This window comes from Xenopus laevis, chromosome 7S, assembly GCF_017654675.1.
Source record: "Xenopus laevis strain J_2021 chromosome 7S, Xenopus_laevis_v10.1, whole genome shotgun sequence".
NCBI classification, from domain to species: domain Eukaryota; kingdom Metazoa; phylum Chordata; class Amphibia; order Anura; family Pipidae; genus Xenopus; species Xenopus laevis.
In genome coordinates, this window is record NC_054384.1 from 104,122,513 (window position 1) to 104,143,399 (window position 20,887).

At 44.2% G+C, this 20,887-nt stretch overlaps 1 protein-coding gene across 1 annotated transcript in view; it reads left to right on the forward strand.

The window, feature by feature from the left end:
• Positions 1 to 248: 248 nt before the first annotated feature.
• Positions 249 to 20,887, forward strand: part of cadm4.S (cell adhesion molecule 4 S homeolog) — a 221,629-nt gene continuing 200,990 nt past the window's right edge. The window contains exon 1 of the mRNA XM_041571658.1: positions 249 to 390. Within this exon, the coding sequence (XP_041427592.1) occupies positions 318 to 390 (73 nt within the window). The 5' untranslated portion in view covers positions 249 to 317. The remainder of the gene's footprint in view (positions 391 to 20,887) is intronic.

The following is a 20,887-nucleotide window of genomic DNA, read 5'->3' on the forward strand; positions in this document are numbered from 1 at the left end:
TGTCTCCAGCAGAGAGAGTAGCGCTGCACAGGGGAAGGCGGAGGGGAAAAAGCAATCAAATCATGTTCCGCAGACAAAATGCAAATGTTTAGAATTCCGCTTAAAATCGTCATTGTCATTCGTCTCCGGCACAGAAGGGGTTGAAAGGACCGGGCCCCGCACCCGCATGGGACAAGTAAACAGTCACAGCCTCCCTCTCTTCTAGTGAGAGCTCTGGCCGAGGCCCCGCCTCCCCTGCATCTCATTAGCATACATTAGCGGCAGGGCAGGTGCAGAGGAGCAGAGAGGAGCAGCAGCGGGGAAGGCACTGGCTCACCATGGCTCCCGCACTCACCGCACTCAATCGCTGCTTCGTCCTGGGGATGTGGCTGCTGGTCACTGCGGGGACAGGTAAGGGCCTGTCCTGTTACAGACTGGGGGCAGCACATGGGGTGGGGAATCTGTATCTCAGGACACGCAGAGGGGACCGCAAGCTCCTTAGCTGACAGTTGCATTGCAGAGCATGGGTTAATGCATCGTGTGTGTCACTGGCCTTCTGCAGCTCTGTCTGTCTGTCTCTCTGTCTCTCTGTCTGTCTGTCTCTCTCTCTCTCTGTCTGTCTGTCTCTGTCACTTGACCCTTTCCTTGCCACAACGACTTGCTGCTGCCTTGTGGGTGCCTGGGCTGCCTGCAGGTCACCCTGAAACATAAACAACGTGTGTGTCTGGGCTGCAGCCCTCCATCAGTTGCTGAACTACAACTCTTTTCTTTTGTGTGCCCATTGGAGGATGCTGGGAGTTGTAGTTGAGCACCAGGCACAAGGGCAGCAAGTGATTATTATTTTTTTTCTAGCTGGACTGGGTAACCCAGAAGGGACTGTACAGAATGTCTCTCTGCCGCAGATATGTTACACAAAGAGACGTGTGTTTAAGGGGCAGCGTCCTCCCTTTGCTCTTGTGCTCAGTACCAATCGATGCAGCGGGGCTGAAAGGGTTAATGCTTGGATCAAATGATCGCCTTGCCGTGTCCTTGTCACCTCTAGACTTAACCCAGTGCTGGCAGCAGGGATTTTCCCTCTGTTGTTGAGTAAGAGTAGTACCCACAGGCTTGCAGTCACCAGGCACAGTGAGATTACAGGCAAATCTCCATTGAGTTGTGTGATGCTGCTGTCACTGTGTTGTGTCACTGTCTGTGAGCTCCGTGACTTTATGAATGGTGACAAGGGATTTATGTGCAGGGCTAGTGTGATATTGTCCTGTGATCCCTCCGCTCCCTTTTACAACAATCTTTCCCTTCCCTCTACAACTTCTATCTGTCTACAGCTCCTCACCTGCCCGCACTCATTTCTAGATGTTGCCCCAAAATAATGCTGGGAAATCAGTGCCGATTCCAAATACACTTCTGACTCCACGGGGCCCCTTTTTCCATGTGGGATAAACCAGCATGTTCTTATTACAGGCTGCAACTCCCAGCAGCTGGGAGTTGCAATATTACAAGAACTGGAGGGCTGTGGAAATATATTTTATAATATTACATGTTTTGTTCCTTTATTAGCATTTCATCCTTTAGAGGTCCCCTGTGCAATGGGGAGCCAACCCCTGATTATGGTAATATAGCCCCACCCCCAAAATTGTGTTTGAATTCCTTTATTTCCAAAGGGAATCACATTACATTAATGGTCATTCCCCATGGGTGGTATTTGCACAATGAGTGGGTAACTGTATTAGTGGCTTTTGTCGTGACACGTGTATATGTCTATACTGTATAATCCCTTGCCTTTATACCCCAGGCCGTATCTGCACCCCATTATAAAAAAATCAAAACCAAAGACTCATAAATGGTCTGTTTTGGCTCTGTACCCCTTCCACCTCCACGTGGTACCAGTACGGACCGGGTTTATAAAGAACCTTGTTTTTATCTGATAACATCATCGCTGTCGTTATTCCCACCCCTTTACATGTGACCACACCCACCCCTGCTACACCAATTGTTTCTGTGCTGCATGTGATGTCACAATGGGAGGAAGAAATCTTTTAATGTCCCTATTTGTGACTGGGGAAATCTGGGATGTCTCCTAAAAGCAATGTGAATACAATGCCATATATATATATATAATATATATATATATTCCCCAGTGAGTGTTTTCTTTTAAAGTGGGGTTATTGAGCAGTTAATGATTTTTCTGTGTTGTTGTTCATGCTGTTGGAGATGCTTCGCTGAAATGTTATTGCTAAGTATAGCCAAGCAGTCATTTTACCATATTCTATCAATTATTTGCCCACTAGGGGTGCATGCATTCACGTGTTGTTGTTGCCCAAAAATATAAATGATTAAATGTGTATAAGGCCAGTAATGCTGGTTTATGCCTCTGACCCTAGCCTAACTCTATGGAGTATAAATACTAGGACAATGGAGACATCAGTGTTGTGGATTTCCTGCTAACTGCCATGTTTTGTGACTCCCATTAATGTGTGACTTTTTAACGAAGTGTAATGTATGAAATGTAGTTATATTGCATGGAGCTGCTGTACGCTTACAGTCTATACCAGTTCTGTGCAGTGCACCAATGCATTATTTGTGGCCACTAGTAGTGATGGTGATTCATTTGGGCATGCATGAATTCGCCGGCGAATACATTTCCGAAACTGCAGCGAAAATTCACCAGCGTCAGAAATTTTGGACTCGCGTCGGAATAGTAGCTCGCGTCAAAACTGTTGCGTGTCAACATTATTTAAACAGCCATTGACTTTAACAGCGGCGTCAAAATTGCCGCGAGTGTCAGAATTGACTCTGGCGTCAAAATTAGCATTTTAGTTAATTTTTCGCTGTTTCGCGAATTTAGGCAGAAATTCTCGAATTTTTCTGCAAATCGAAACGGGACATCACTAGCCACTAAGGTAAACCTCCCAACATTTTGGAAAGAGGGATAATAAGCGCTGTGAAATATTTTTCGCCCATTTTGTTACCACACCCCTAATTACTATGTCCATTTTACAAAATTTGGCAGGTTATGAAAGTTTGAACACATTTCTGTGGTTTTTATGTGTTATTACAGTTTTGCTAATGAAATTGCCCTTCAAGTCACAGTTTCCCCAAGAGACCTGCTTATCTTAAATTGTTACAATTACAAAAACAGTTACAAAAGTATATAAGTGCCCCAGCCACGTATTCTGGACTCTCTGCCAAAAGCCAATTAAGGTTTAGAAACTTTGTATCTTTTTCTGCCTGTTCATTGCAGGAGATCAAAGAGAAAGTCGGGACATTTCAGTAACAATTAGGGACTGCAGGTTAGTTGTCAAAATCAGGACTGTCTCGTGAAAACAGGACAGTTAGGAGCAGGACCGCCATCAGAAATTGCAGGGCCCCATACGCCAAAATTTCCTGGGCCCCCTGGGCTGCACCCACCGCAAGCCCCACCTACAGGTCCACCTTCCCCACCCCACAGGTCCACCACACAGTAAAAAAACCAAAAAAATATTGGTGGTCAGGGCCCCCCATAAAAAACATTTGTGGCCAGGGCCCCCCCATTAAAAAATATTGGTGGCTAGGACCCCACATTAGAAAAAAAAATTGGTGGACAGGGCCCTGCCCAGATTATGAGAAAATTGGTGGCCAGGGCCCATTAAACGTCCATGCCTTCCCAAAGTCAGCAGCTCTCAGAAATATGGGGGGCCCGGCTAATCAAGTAAGTGTGGTGTGGCCGGCCCCCTTACCCTCAGGGCCCAGTACAACTCTCCCCCCCGTCCCCCTCTGATGGCTGCCCTGGTTGGGAGGTATGCTAGGGGTTGTTTTTCTATGCAAAACAAAGGTACCAAAAACATTGCTCTGTCATTTGGTCCCTGGTGAGTAATTGGGCCCTTTTGCTGATTTATCCAAACAAGGGATCCAAAGGGTGCTGTGCCCAATCACTTGCCCAATCAAAATCCATTGGAAATGTCTGGTAGGACAGTGTTTATTGTTCTTCTTACAGTTTTTGCCTACAGCTTTCATTGGTGAACTGAGAATACTGGGAAATGCTTTTTCTGGCTGTGATTACTGTACAGGGGATATTAGTTGCAATAGAAGGAGCTAAGCACTGTGTAACGCGCTGGTATTGCATAAATAAGTCATGGTAATGATGATGATGATGGGCACAGCAAATCACTGTATGTTCTGCACTGTATAATATTTAGCCTGTGTTTTGCCACCGCCACAGAAGGTTGAGTGGGGATGTTTTTTTCTCTAACCGCCTGTTCTGTAAGCGAGTAACAAGCGAGTAACAAATGAGTAACAAGTGAGAAGCAGCAGTGATGACGGCTCTGAGTGAGGTTTGCAGGAAAGTTAAAAGAAAATGACAGGGTACTTGCAACACTCAGCCCCTACTTTACTCCACTAGTTTCCTCCAGTCAGAACACTCTGTCCTGTCTGATAGGTTAGGGTTATGTACTTTTTCTAGGCTAGGGACAGGCAGCCAGTGTACAATTAAAATCTCCCAAAATTGTACAGGTATGATATGCATTATCCTGGAACCCATTATCCAGAAAGCTCTGAATTACAGAATGGCTGTCTCCCATAGACTCCGTTTTATCCAAATAATCCAAATTTTGTACTTGTACTTGATCCCAACTAAGATATAATTAATCCTTATTGGAGGCAAAATCAGTCTATTGGGTTTATTTAATGTTTAAATGATTTTCTAGTAGACTTAAGGTATGAAGGTTCAAATTACGGAAAGATTCATTATCCAGAAAACCCCAGGTTTCAAGCATTCTGCATAACAGGTCCCATATCTGTACCAGCAAAGGAAAGAAGTCATTTTTCTGCTACATGTACAGTACATTCAGCATGAACAAGTTAAATCATAAGAACCACAAAAGCAGGCACTCTGATTGGCTTCTTGCAAAAGTATAAAGTGGTCATACACTTCACCTAATGAGCAAATCTTTACCCAGACAGGCCCACCTTGGGGGACAATAAGGCCCTAAGGCCAAACTATTGATTTATTATGAGGGGGATACAAAAAGTTAGAGCGAGGACCATATCAATGAGCCAATGTGGTCATCAAGCCGACAGAAAAATCAGACCTGCCCAATCAAGATTGGCCAGATATTAATAGAGGAGGTCTGTCAGAGGGCCCCATACACGAGCAGATAAGTTGCAGAATTGGTCAAAAGGACCCGAATTGGCAGATTACATTTGGCCATGTATGGCCACCTTAACTTTTTCAGTGCTTTCCAACATGATTGACAAAAATAGGATTGACACATTTTGAACCCAAAAGCGTTATAAATTATAATATTACAGAGTGAGTTAGAAAAATATGCCTGAGGCGTTTTGTGGCCAAAAGTGCAAAAAAAAAAAAACCACCAAGACAAATTAAACTTTAAAATCGCAAAGCCTTTATTAAGAAATAACTTACCGAACCTCGCTTTCGTGCCTCTTCAGAAAGCGATCGGACAACGCTCGATTTCTCCTCCCTGTCTTCCTTATAGGAGATAGCCAGGGAGGAGAAATCGAGCGCTGCACGATAGATCATCGCCGTGTCGCCTTTTCTGAAGAGGAGCGGAAGCGGAGTTTCGGTAAGAAGTGTGGAAGCAAAAGACAGAAGTCTGTTTATTGGCTCATGTGACCTAACATGTATGGTTTGTTTGGTATGTTTGTGTTCACCGTGAATCATACGATCCCCAGGGCGCTCGTATGATTTAGGATGTTTAGGATTACCCAATGGCACATACTACTAAAAAAGTATATTATTATGGAAATGGTTGATTTAAATGAAGCAGGTTTTGCACATGAGCTGTTTTATGCAATATCTTTTTAGAGACCTACATTGTTTGAGGGGTATAGTTTTCCTTTAAGAAACATAGGCCTGATGCGTTTCATGTCCAAAAGTATAGACATTTTATTGTATCACATGCTGAATAAGTAACATCGGACATAAGTGTTGTGTGTCAAAACGTGTAAACATTTTATTGTATCACATAGGACTGACACATTTCGGTTCCAGAAGTGTAAACATTTTATTGCATCACATACTGATTAAGACACATAGGATATAAGTGTTTTGTATCCAAACGTGTAAACATTTTATTGTATCACATAGGACTGACACATTTCGGTTACAGAAGTGTAAACAGTTTATTGCATTACATACTGATTAAGAAACATAGGCCTGACACGTTTGATGTCCAAAAGTGTAAACATTTTATTGTATCACATAGGAGTGACGCATATCGGTTCCAGAAGTGTAAACATTTTATTGCATCACATACAGATTAAGAAACATAAGACATAAGTGTTTTGTGTCCAAACATGTAAACATATTATTGTATCACATAGGACTGACGCATTTCGGTTCCAGAAGTGTAAACATTTTATTGCATCACATACTGATTAAGAAACATCGGACATAAGTGTTTCGTGTCCAAACGTGTAAACATTTTATTGTATCACATATGGAGTGACGCATTTCGGTTCCAGAAGTGTAAACATTTTATTGCATCACATACAGATTAAGAAACATCGGACATAAGTGTTTTGTGTCCAAACGTGTAAACATATTATTGTATCACATAGGACTGACACATTTCGTGTCCAGAAGTGTAAACATTTATTATGTTATATAGTGATGAAGAGAAAGAGGCAACATGTTTGGTGTTATGGTTCATCTCTCAAACACTTATGGGTTGGGCAACAATTTGGCCCAGTCTGTTGTATAGCCAAAAACAACCCCCACCCCTATCTGAGAAACATAAGCGCCACACTGTCTGATCGTTAAATTTCTGTCCTAAATAAAGTGGATGTTCCGGTGTCTCCCTGAAATTGATCTGTGCAGCCTGGTTGCGTGTGTGTACTTGATATTTGTGTGTGTGATTGTAGATCAGTTCCTGTCACACCTTTTCTTGAGAATCATTGTGATATAAATCACAAGCGCCTGTTTACTTCAAGGGCCGGTGCTGACAATGTTGTAGTAATGGGGTCAACTTCAGCGTACGGGTCTGTTCCAGAGAAAGGGGCTTCCAGCTCATCTCTCATTTCCTATTCTGACTTTCTGATTGGAAAGTTTTAAAGACTCCACTAAATTTGTCTGCTCTGACACATGTCCTAAAGCCAAAACACTGAACTTGTGGGAGATGATTCAGCGGAATGTGCAAGAGAGGGAGCGGGTGGTACAGAAGTGCGTTACTCACATGCAGGAACAATCTACACAGTTTTCACTACTAGAATAGTTTGCATCGTTTTTTTCAGATTAGGAAGGTAAAATTAGTCTGTGGAAATATTTTTATTTCTGAGCTCTGTGTGTGTGTGCACATTCCTGTTTAATATGTTTGCATACAGTGAAAAAGAAGCTGCCATACTGATTACACCATTTAAGAAGAATGGTATGCTATATTTCTGACTACTCGGTGGTACTGTTCTGTTGAAATTAGTCTGTTTCCTGAGGCAAGCAGCATGCCAGTGCACTCTGCCCATACTAAACAGCAGTCCTGCCCTGCTTTATGGCAGCTGAGATTCTAGCTATCTGTATAACAGAGTATTCTGTCCCAGTGGTAGCACAAGTCCTATCTCCTCCCCATTGTAAGCAGCAGTCCTGTCCTGCTTTATGGCAGCTGAGATTCTAGCTATCTGTATAACAGAACATTCTGTCCCAGTGACTGCACAGATCCCATCTGATCCCCATTGTAAGCAGCAGTCCTGTCCTGCTTTATGGCAGCTGAGATTCTAGCTATTTGTATACAGAGCATTCTGTCCCAGTGGCTGCACAGATCCCATCTGATCCCCATTGTAAGCAGCAGTCCTGTCCTGCTTTATGGCAGCTGAGATTCTAGCTATCTGTATAACAGAACATTCTGTCCCAGTGGCTGCACAGAACCTCTCTCAGCAGTCCTGTCCTGCTTTATGGCAGCTGAGATTCTAGCTATCTGTATAACAGAACATTCTGTCCCAGTGGCTGCACAGATCCTATCTGATCCCCATTGTAAGCAGCAGTCCTGTCCTGCTTTATGGCAGCTGAGATTCTAGCTATCTGTATAACAGAGCATTCTGTCCCAGTGGCTGCACAGATCCCATCTGATCCCCATTGTAAGCAGCAGTCCTGTCCTGCTTTATGGCTGAGATTCTAGCTGTATAAGATTGTATGAGATTCTATCTGTATAACAGAAATTTGTGTTATTGTGGTCAGAGATTTATCTAAAATGCTTTTACTCCAGAACAGGAATGTGAGCCTTGAAAAATTCTGTGCCTACAGAATGTGTCTTGTTTAGTAAATTGAAGTAATTTTGGGGAAAACGGTTTACTTAATTTTGATGCAGTTACAGGGATGTGTGCTTGCATTGAGCCTGGGCAATCAAAAGGCTACAGCTGAGATTGTATCATTCTATCATTCAGTGAGACGATTCAGACCAAAATGATATCATTGTTGTCACCCCATAACGACGACCTATTCAGTATCGCTTTACAGTCAGGGGAGAAGTGGCAGTTGCAACATGGTAATTACCTACAGACCCCAACGCATCTCAGCGCTTGTCATGAGATTACAGTTTGTGCTGAAGAAGAAGAAGTAGAGAAAGAAAAAAGAAAATTAAATTGCAAAGTCTTCACGCCGCAACTTTTTCTGTGCCGTCAGTACTGGGATTTGATCCTTTGATCACGGCGCTGTCATAAATCACTTTGGTGCAAAAGAATCTTGTACATTTTTAAATGATCTGGGGAGAGAGCTCGTGGGGAGTGCGGATCTCTTTTAACGCTTTCCAATACCGCAGAGACTTCGCTTTTTTTTATGTCTTTTCCCTTATTTCAGATTGGGGTGACCTCCCGCACTCAGGTCTCTATCACTTGCCTTGGGAAGTCACTTCATAAGCAATTTGCTCTAATTATAAGCAATGTGCTCTAATTATAAGCAATGTGTTCTAATTATAAGCAATGTGCTCTAATTATAAGCAAAGCTCTGTATTCCTATCAGTATAAAAGCACAGCTTAAGGGCTCTTACACACGGCCGTTCTGTGGTGGACTGGTCAGTAGGACTTGGAACGGACCATCAAATCGGGGCTCGAGTGAGGATTTACGCAGAAATTTCTTGACAAGAACCCAATCACCTGGGACTAATGAATGGGAACCTTGCACAGAAGTAGGATCTGGAATAGAGGAGAACACCTGACCATGCACTTTAGATAATTCATGTGACAATTGACATACATATTCATTAAGAACATCAAACTGTAACTGTAAAGACTGAGGAAAATAACATCCTAGCCTAGGGGCAGATCCAAACAGGATTTCAAAAGGAGAAAGATTGGTATCCCCCCTAGGTGTGTACCTAACACTGAAAAGGGCAATAGGCAGGCTGTCAGGCCACAACATACCCGAGTCCTGAGACATTTTTAACATTTTTGTTTTGAGAGTACCATTCATACGCTCGACCTTGCCACTACTTTGGGGGTGATAAGGTGTGTGGAAATGAAGGGTGACTCCTAGAGCTGTCCATATGTCTTTAGTGACAGATGCCGTGAACGCTGGACCCTGATCGCTTTCGATCACTTCAGGAACGCCATATCGGCAAACAATCTCAGAGAGTAATTTTTTTGCAGTGGTTTTTGCAGTCATATTAGCCACGGGGAAAGCTTCCGGCCACCCTGAGAACATATCGACGATGACTAAGACATAATCGAATCTCCCGCTTCTGGGCATCTGTATATGGTCTATTTGTATGCGTTGAAAAGGATATAGAGGCTTAGCCAAATGTAAGACCGGTGGTTTCTCCATGCGTCCAGGGTTACACTTGGCGCAGATGATGCAAGCTGCGGTGTAATTCCGGGTGAGGGTGGTGATTCCTGGAGCGAAATAAAGTTTTGAGATCAGATTGTTCATCAGGTTCTTTGAAATGTGTGTTGGTCCATGAGCCCATTGAACTAGAGATGGATAAAGGTTCCTGGGAATACATGGTTTTTTATTGCAGGAATATAGGGCGTCTTTGCACGTGGCGCCTTTGCTGAGCCAGCCATTAATTTCATCAGGGCTGGCAGAGGCTTGACAGCCTTTTAGTTTGTCAACGCTGTCCAAGAAAGTAACTTGGAGCAAGGGTGTGGGCGAAACAGTATCTGGTGGATCGGGCAAAGGAGTGACAGCAATGTCCTTAGCAGTGGTATCAGCTAGATGGTTACCAATAGCCTCGGGTGAAGTGAGTCTGCCATGAGCTTTTACTTTTAACACGGCAACTTTTAAAGGCAGAGTTAGTGCTTCCATAAGATCGGCAACGGATGCGCCATTTTTAATAGGTGATCCGATGGCAGTCAAATACCCTCTAGTCTTCCAAATAGTCCCAAAGTCTAAAGCCACTCCCAGAGCATATCTGGAATCAGAGAAAATATTTGCTCTCTTCCCTGCGGCCAGTTTGCATGCAGCAGTTAGGGCTTTGAGTTCCGCTTCCTGGGCTGAACACGAGGGTGGAAGAGGTCGTGCCTCAAGGACAGAGTCAGTGGTTGTGACGGCATATCCAGTATGAAATTTCCCAGAGGCATCTGAGAACCGTGATCCGTCCACAAATAACGTGATGTCCGGGTCTTCCAAGGCGGTGTCACTGACGGTAGGGAGGTGAGCTGTTTCTTGTTGCATAAGTTCGAAACAGTCGTGGGTGTCCGTGATATGGTCCTCAACCCCCCCCTGTTCAGGGATTGGTAACAGTGTTGATGGATTCAGAATGGTGCACCGCTGTAGAGTAACATTGTCAGGTAGAAGTATAGCACATTGTAGCCGCAGATGCCTGGCAGCAGACATGTGTTTTGGTTGAGTTTGCTGCAATATAGCAGAGATGTCGTGAGGTGCTAGAAGGGTACAGTCATGTCCCAAAATTAGATCAGCAGTCTTGTCCAGTAAAAGTTGAGCTGCGTATACTGCACGCATGCATGAAGGGCTGCCCTTTGCCACATTGTCGAGTTGTCCGGAGAAATATCCAATAGGCCGGACACGTTGACCGTATGATTGGGCCAGTACTCCGAGGGCATGCCCTTGACGTTCGGAGACAAACAGTTTAAAAGGTTTCTCATAGTCTGGGAGGCCCAGAGCAGGAGCCGTAGATAGAACAGACTTGAGCGTATGGAAACTTTCTTCCGCTGCAGGAGTCAACGTGAAAGGGTCTGAGTTTAATGCATCATACAGAGGCTGCATCAGGAGAGAAGCTTCAGGAATCCATGACCGACAGTAGGAGATGAGACCGAGAAAGGCATGTAATGGCTTGTGTCCCTGTGGTAGAGGGATGTCCTGAAGCGTTTTAATGCGGCCGACCGTGATGTGTCTTGTGCCTTGGGAGATACATTGTCCCAAAAAGACCACAGTGGTTTGACACCATTGCAGTTTCTCTTTAGATGCCTTACACCCTTGGTCGGCCAGAAAGCAGAGTAGGTCGGCAGACGATTCTTCGCAGGTTGATAGGTCAGGGGCACAGAGTAGTAGGTCGTCCACATACTGCAGGAGTGTGACCTCGGGATGTGCAGATATCCAGGAGTCTAGAATGGAAGTAAGTGCAAGTGAGAAATGAGTAGGAGAGTTCTGTGCTCCCTGGGGAAGGACAGTCCAAACATACTGTTGACGTTCATGGGTAAAGGCAAAGAGGTATTGGCAGTCCTCACGCAGTGGTATACTATAAAATGCATTCGTTAAGTCTATCGCTGTGAAATGAGTGGCCGCCGGAGGAATGCCGGATAATATGGTGTGTGGGTTTGACACCAAAGGGGTCTCCATGACCGTGGCTTCATTGACAGCACGTAGATCTTGCACTAAGCGATACTTATCTGGTTCTCCTGCCTTGCCTTTCTTCTTGACAGGGAAGAGAGGAGTATTGCAAGGGGACGATTGCCGTTTGATAGCCCCATTGTCAAGAAGTTGTTGGAGCTGTTTGGTGATGGCTTCGGACTGGGCCGGTTTGAGAGGATATTGTGGTTTCCTGGGCAATGCGGTGCCTTCCTTAAGACGGACTCCGACTGGAGGAACAGGTAAGCGACCAATGTCTTCCGGCCCCTGTGACCATAGGAACGAAGGAATGCGGGACAGTACATGAGCCGGTATGCCAGCGGTAGAAGTTGTTGGTGACTCTGTGGAGAGAAGAAGGGGTACAGAACAAAGAGAGGTAGCCTCAGCTAGATCCAACGGGGAGGAAACAGTGATGGTGCCATCCGGTAGAAACACCAGTTTCGCTTGCAATCGGTACAGTAGATCCGTTCCTAATAGATTTAAAGGACAAGTGGGTGAGACAACAAAACGGGCCAATAATCCAGAATAGGGTCCGACCTGTAAAGGACAGGTCAAAGGATTGTCCCGAGGCCGACCATCCACTCCTACACAAGAAACAGTGTTATTAGACAACATCGTTTGTTTGGGAAGATCCTGACTCCTGATAACGCTTCTGGCTGCCCCTGTGTCTATCAGGAAGGTGGTAGGGGTACCTTGTACGGACAAGGTTAATTTAGCTAAAGGTCCGGCATCCTCGATAGTGTCTATATTGGACAGTACAGGGCTGGGAGACACAGGGGTGCCAACATCCTATGGATGGGCCGGGGGAGCTGACGGGACCGGATGATCAGGAGGGGGTGGAGGTGGCCAATGGTCGGCATTGGAGTTTGTTTGATGTTGTCGTTTGGGGGCCCTGCAGTCCCGACTGATGTGGCCGGGTTTGTCACAGTTAAAACATTTTTTTCTAATCCTGCAGTCTTTGATAACGTGTCCTATCTTCTTACAATAATTGCATGTCACTGTGTCGCCCTTGTTGTTTTCAGTAGAACTACTATCAGTTAACATCAAGGGGGTAGCCTTGTGGGTCAACTGCTGAGAGGCTTCCAGACCCTTGGCTACAAGGGCGAGTGTCTCAATGGGCAGGGTACGGTATTCTGGTCTGGCTGTGATCAGACCCTTGCGTAAGTTTTCTCTCAAGCCAGTAACGAAGGCAGAGGACAACATTTGGGTATGAGTCTTGTTGTGGCGGCTGAATCCTAAGTCTATGAATACTTGTAACAGTCTGACTTGGTACTTCTCGACAGATTCGGATTTGTCCTGGACCATATCGTGAATGCTAATGGCCTGATCAGCCAGCCTATTCTGCGCCCAGGATTTAACTTGGTCACAGAATTCCATCCCTGACTCGTAACTAACAGTGTCCCTGACTCGACGGGGGTCAAAAGCAGTTAACATAACAGGCCAATAGGCATCTCCTGCTTTGATTTCACATAGACTCTCTAAATCTTTCCAGGTAGCAGAATAGTTTTTTTGGATTTGGGACAGTCTCCGATAAAATTGCATCGGATGGTGATCGGGGTCAGGTAATTGGGCCAGGAGGGTGGACGCTTGGGAAGGGCTAAAAGTTACATATAATGCAGGTCCACTCATGTTTTGCATACCGGAACCCCGTAGGTTCTGGGAGGTGAGAGAGTCATCAGCACCGGGATCGAAAGCAGGCATGACATAAGGCGAACGTGGAATATTGAGCAGTGAAGCCTTTTTATGACCTGACTGGTAGGGGGTACTCATGCGGGTTAATGTCTCCCCAACCTCATGCAAAATCCTCAAATCGTCCGCCCCCGCATCCCTTTGTAACTGGGCAACCCTTCTAGTTTTCTGGGGAGCCCCAGGGACCTTTGGGATTGTTCCAGGAAAGCCTGGAGTGGTGGAAGTAACTCTAGACCCTCCATCATCTGACACCCCCCCTGTAGCCCCCTCTACTTCGTCACCAGACAACATAATGTGAGTCAAATTCGGCACTGGTACATAGTAAGTGCCTTCAGGGGTCAAAACAGGATATAATGGGGTTACCCCACCTTTTGTAAGTGTGTTGGTGGGGGGGTCTTCGTTGTGAACAACATTTGAATTTGCATGGATAATTGTCTGTTTGTCAGTAGGGGCCTCAGTTTGACCTTGGGGCGGCTGTTGGGTGCTGTCGTTACATGCTGGGAGTGGACTAACGGTATTGACCATACAATGGAAGGGGGGTTCCCTATGGTATAAATATTTGATATTACCATCAGATTGGATCACTCTTTGTTCTGACCACCCCTCCTTCTGCAATCCCTTTGCGACCCTAAGCCATGATTGGGCACTGGATAACAGACCCTTATCCTGGAGAACACCCTTTTGTTCCTTTACTACGTTATGCCAGGAGTCCGGCTGTAGCCGGGGTCCCTTAAAGTTAAAGCTACATAATTTAGCCAATTTAATGTAATCACTGACCGGTTGTTTCCCCTCACGACGTTTGACTATTTCAAACGCCGAGATCCCCTTTTGGTCCCCTTCCTCCATTTTAGATTTTTCACTTCCCATGATTCACGTTTTCAAAGAATGTGTTAGCACTGGCCAGCAGGCGTTTGGCTTTACAGGATATACATAGATTCTGGCATTTTGTGGGGGAAGTACAAACGTGTCGCCCCCGGAGTCCCGAGCGTAGGACCAAGCAAAGTGTTCTGGAGACACTGGCCCAGCAAAGTCAGTAACGTCTCCTACGGGGGGGAAGGACAGAAGTGTCCAGGACAAACGTGTCGACCCCGAGAAGTGTATATTACATATCTTTAGAAAACGTGTGATTGTGGGAAAACGGTTTTAGAGGAGACTAACGTGTCCGGTCCGTGGCGGGTTGTCCCTGGGTGTCCCTGTTATCCCTAGTTTGAGGCAGTCAGAATACCCACCAGTATCGAGGTCGTTGTTGCCCGTTGTGTACGTCACCAAAGCTAATTTGTGTCTAAATGTATGTCCTAATTGTGTGTGTGGATTAATTGTTTGCAATCACCCCCTTGGGTGGAGAGACTAGCAAAAATTACAGCCAGTGGGTTACCCTGCTAGTATCCTAGGTTTAGGACCAATCCTCCCCGGTTTTTCAGACCTTTTACTGTATCGCCTCAATGTCCATTTTCCTGTGAATCCCAGTGACATTGGAGATAGTTTGCTCGAGATAAGAGTACACTTCGCTTACACTGGACCATACCCCGGGACCTCTCGCATGACCAGTCCACCACAGTTCCAACCTGCGCTCCCCTGCGTTCCGTTTTTTTGGCGTTCAGCCGCAGGGGAGCGCAGGAATAGACGCAAGTAATGATTTGAAATGGGCTGTACTCACGAAGGCGCGTGTAGGCGCCGAACGCAGGTTCAGACGCAACATGCTGCATTTTTCCTGCGTTCGGCGCCTACACGCGCCTTCGTGAGTACAGCCCCATTTCAAATCATTACTTGCGTCTATTCCTGCGCTCCCCTGCGGCTGAACGCCAAAAAACGGAACGCAGGGGAGCGCAGGTTGGAACGGCCGTGTGTAAGAGCCCTAAAAGGGTGGTTTACTCGATTGGCCTATTTTAAGCAACTTTTCAATTTGTCTTAATTTTTTCTTCATTTTTTGAATTATTTGCCTTCTTCTTGTGACTCTATCCAGCTTTCAAATGGAGGGGGTCACTGACCCCGTCTAAAAACAAATGCTTTCTCAGGCCACAAATGTATTGTTATTGCTACTGTTTATTACTCATCTTTCTATTCAGGCCTCTCCTATTCATATTCCAGTCTCTTATTCAAATAAGTGCATGGTCGCTTGGGTAATTTGCTTCCTAGCAACCAGAATTTGCAAACTTCAGAGCTGCTGAAAAAAAACGAAATAACTCATAAACCACAAATAAAAAAATACAATTGCAAATTGTCTCTGAATATCACTCTCTACGTCATACTTAATAGTTAATTTAAAGGTGAACAACCCCTTTAATTACCTAGCACTACTTACAGGTGTAGTTCAACTATAATTCCCAGCACTAAATGGTAAGAGTAGGGGCTGTCATGTTCTCGTCTTGGTAATTGCATCATTGTGTGGCAAGTGCTATAACAAAGGGACACATAGTTTTTATGGCTGCTATATTCTAAAAAATATGTTTTTAGATATTAAGAGAGTAAATTTCAGTATGGTATAGCGGTGTCTTCTGTCAGTTTTCCTTCGGCTGGTGGAGGATGATGGGAAATGTATTCCTGAAAACAGATAGACTTGTGTGTGAAGGAAGGGGAGAGTTGTAGTTCAGTAGCAGGTTGAACATCCCTGGTGCTAATGCTGCAGGTAACCCAGTTAGAAGTTTATTTTCAAACAGCTACGGTCGCTATGGGTTACAAGACCCGCTGCAAACTTCGGGACTCTTATTACATGCCTCCACGAGACTGCCTGAACCCTGTTAATACTCAATTTGCAGTGATGAAAATGTTTATCCGCCGACATAATGTAAAAAAGCGACCTTGTCGCTCCCGCTATGCAAGGTTCTAATAATGTGCAGCCTTGGCTTCTGCGCCGCCTGAAAGGATCCCTGGGATGTTTTTTGTCTCTCAGACCTTCATTTTTTTTTTGGCAGATATAAATATAATATAGCAGCACATAAAGGCAGAGTGGGATTGGGGGCAGCAATTGAGTCGGAGGAAAAAGGCCAGTGTCAGGCAATTCTTGCGCACAACAAAATGTGTGTATAGTGATGCCAAGCAAAGTACATTACACCAGCGCCCGGCCTTTATGCAACTCCCTGCACTGACAAATTGGTCTGCACCAGACATCAAAGGCTCCCGTAATATCTCTCCCTGCTCTCATTCCAAACACGTTAGCAAATAAGAGGGAGACGTTTGGGGGTGCCATATACCAGAGCAATGTTCTATATAACACTACTGACAATCAGGGAGGAACCAGCAGCAACTGCCATACTGCTCTTGCTGAATTACTTGTTCTGTCTATTTATTTATTTATTTATCTATCTATCTATCTATCATCTATCTATCTATCTATCTATCCAGCGTTAGACTTGTCTGCTGGGGTACGAGAGAAATTCCGAGTAGGCCATGGTCCTGGTGAGCTTCCTTCTTTCTTTCTTTCTTTCTTTCTTTCTTTCTTTCTTTCTTTCTTTCTTTCTTTCTTTCTTTCTTTCTTTCTTTCTTTCTTTCTTTCTTTCTTTCTTTTTATCCTATCTATCTATCTATCTATCTATCTATCTATCTATCTATCTATCTATCTATCTATCTATCTATCTATCTATCTATCACTCTATCTCTTTATCCATCTCTCTCTCTCTTCTATCTATCATCTAACTCTCTCTCTCTCTCTATATATATATATATATATTATCAATATTGCAGAATAATGATAACATAATTGCCAGATAGCATGCTTTTTTGCAAGACAGATATGCAGAATAGAAAGGCAAATTCTTGCAAACCAAACAAAATAAAGAAATGAAGACCAAAGGTTGCTTAGAATTGATCCCTCTAGAACACGCCGAACATTTATTTCAAGGCGAACTTCCCCTTTAAGATGCCTGTATCCAGTAGGAGGAGAGGAGCCAACGCACCTCAGATTTAATGTTTTATGTACATATAAAAAAGTATGATTTTCTATTGGCTGGATGCTGCTGGCAGTATAAGCTGAAAATGACAATATAATGTAACGGAGAATGCTGGATTGAAATATAAATATTTGAATGAGAAATCTAAAGCAGGAAATTCAATATGTATCCTGCAAACTGGTATTCCCAGGACTGCCATAAAGCATGGCTTTTATTTCTTTTCCCTGCTGAGCCAGGGCTGTCAGATTGTCCGTTGGGTATCATCCAGAGAGGATGCTGGGAGCTGTAGGCTATCAGTAATTGGGCATGACGGGCAAATGTTGGATAGAGACAACTTACTCCAGCTGTTCTTGTTCTACTTTCCCCTGCAATCTGGAGACTGGCGCAACATTGTGGGTGGCTAAAACCAGGAGGAAATTAGGCAGAAGTGAGATATTTAAACAGGCCTAAACCAAACAGTGGGGTAGCAGTGAGGCTTATTGGTGCAAGCCAGGGATTTGGCAGAACCAGTGAGTTACCTTTAGCCTGTTGGTTTTTAATGGGTGCAAGTAGATGCTTATTTATAGAGTGCTACTTTTATACGCTGGGCTGTTTGTTTTATACACAAACCATTCAGAGAGATCCACCCCTGTCAGTGCAGTTAAATTGCTCCTTTATTTCCGTGTATGGAAATCTATTAGAGATCATCTGTGTGTGCTGGAACATGCTCTCACGTTTATGAAATCACTTATATACTGGCTGTCTCATGTATCTCATTGCGTGTCTCTCTGTGCAACTCAACACCCCCTCCACACTCTGGTCCCTGTCTCATATTATAGGTATGGCATCCGTTATCCGGAAACCCGTTTTCCAGAATTATGGAAAGACTGTCTCCCATAGACTCCATTATAATTAAATAATCCAAAATGTTTAAAAATGATTTTCTTTTTCTGTGTAATAATAAAACAGTAGCTTGTACTTGATCCCAACTAAGATATAATTAATCCTTATTGGAAGCAAAACCAGCCTCTGCTTTTCTAGATCCGTTATCCAGAAAACCCCAGGTCCCGAGTATTCTGGATAACAGGCCCCATACCTGTGTATATTCTAAATGCAGAAATATTGACGACCTCTCTCCCCTTAATAAAAGGAACAATGAAATTCCCCATGAAATTGAAAGTGTAAAGCAATACCAGAGCCTGAAGGAGAACCATTCTCTTCCGACAGAGCTTTGTGGCTTGGAATTTAGAGCTAATAGCAGGGGGATCACCCCTTGTTTAAATAGACATGTTACACAGGACCACCATTAGAACCCCCCTGATGACCAGTGCAATGCTGGGCCCCAGATGTTCTACTCTATGCTTAGTATAACACTGGAAAATCATGGAATGAGCAAGCACTCCTGTATCCGGGTTGTATAAAATCTCGATCTTTATTTCATTGGTTAAAAATAAATGTCTATGGTTGCCTATGATTACGTATCTATAGATACGAAACGCGTTAGGACATTTGTTTTTAACCTATGGAATAAAGATTGAGATTTTATCCAACCTTGTGCGTCACAGAAGTGTGTGCTCATTCCACGATTTTTCTGCATCTCACCCCAAGCTACGGGTTCGGGGCGATGCACCCGGGCCACCAATCCTCATCGGTGAATGCTGAACCCTTAAACGACGGACCTGGGGTCACACACCCAGGTCAAGTCCTATATTGGATGAGCTTCATATTTTTCACTAGTAGTTTTGAGCATTTACTGTTTACTGGAAACAACCGCAGTTTTTTTTTTTCGTAGTATAACACTGGACCTAACTATAGCCCTGGACACTGACCCCTTCCAATTTTTCTGGCAGAATGCAGGACAGCGTAGCAATTGTGGTCTCCTCATTGTGCTGAGTAGAAACAGAAGCAGGAGATGATCTGGTCTTGGCTTTCAGAGCCTAGAATATTGACTTTTTCAGGCCAAATGCCAAAAACAGTTCTTCAGGTACCATAGCTTGTGCCATAGCCTCAGAGGGGACAAGGGAAATACCAAAAAGTGTCCTTCAGATACCATAGCTTATGCCATAGCCTCACATGAGACTTGAACCCCAAAAATCTGAAACCTAAGCTACAAAATATATCAGTTCTTGGGTGTTTATGGCTCTAAGACTGCAAACCCACCTCACATTCTTGGGCTTTCCCTTTTTTCCTGTGCTAAGACTGGAACAAGGTGCAGTTGCCAAGTCTGGACTGGGATTCAAAACAAGCCCTGGCATTCCAAGTACAGAGAGGCCCAAACTGCCCCCACCCCATAGGCCCTATGAACAATGACTGTCTAGATTGTAAGGTATCTTACAGAAACCACTTTGGTATTTGCCAGAATCCATAGATATTCACGGTCTGACAGTTGTACACACTTTTCTTAAAAAGTCACTGTTCCAGCTATAAAAATGGAAATTTGACTCTATTTGTCACCCCCTAGTGCAAAGTGCCACCTGCAGAACCTGAAAACCTTGCCTCATGTGTAGGGATGCACCGAATCCACTATTTTGGATTTGGCCAAACCCCTGTATCCTTTGCAAAAGATTTGGCCGAATACCGAACGGAATCATAATTTGCATATGCAAATTAGGGGTGGGAAGGGGAAAACATTTTTTTACTTCTTTGTTTTGTGACAAAAAGTCACACGATTTCCCTACCCACCCCTTATTTGCATATGCAAACTAGGATTCAGATTCAGCCAGGCAGAAGGAATCCTGCTGAAAAAGGCCAAATCCTGGCCAAATCCTAAACCGAAATCTCTGGATTCGGTGCATCCCTACTCATGTGGCACTTAACACCAAAGGTGGCAAAAAGAGTCAAATTTCACAATAGTGTATTGTAGACTTGTGTCTTGTGCAAAAGGGGGTGTTCAGTGCAGACCAGGAGTGTGTCTAGCTAAGTAAATCCATCACTTGGTTGAATTGGGGGTGTGCTCGGCACTGTGCCAACTCTTTTATCAGGAGTGTTGGGAAGTGCAGTAGCAGCTCTGATTGGCTCACAGGTCTTGTTGTTTATCCAGGCCAAGCCGCAAAGTTGCAGATTCATTAAATCGGTCACCTCTGTGCTTTGTGGTTTTGAGCAGCTATCCCATTCCTTGTCCATCTATCACTGTCTGAGCTCCAACTCACCATCGCCGATCCTCTCATCCCCCCGTGTCGCTTCCCTTTAGCAACGCTCTCATTCATGGGCCGATGCTTCACTAGCAAAAAACATATTGTTAATTAGTCTGGAAATTCATTTGAAACACCTGACGAATCCCATTTACATGCCATTTAGAGACTTCAAATCACAATTCATTTTACATTAGATTTTCCATTATTTCCGAACGGGATATTGAATGAAAGACAGGGAAGATGCATTAAGGGGTAGGGAGCAGAACTATAGCTTCATAGGGCTGCTGTACATGGAAAATGATACAACCACCATGTGGTTGCTATTTAAAGGTGCAGGAAAAGATATTTTAAAGGGGAAGTAAAGTCTAAAATAGAACAAGGCTAGAAATGCTGTATATTAAACAAAAACATGAACTTACTGCACCACAAGCCTAATCAAACAAATGATTTATACTTTCAAAGTTGACCACAGGGGGTCACCATCTTGTAACTTT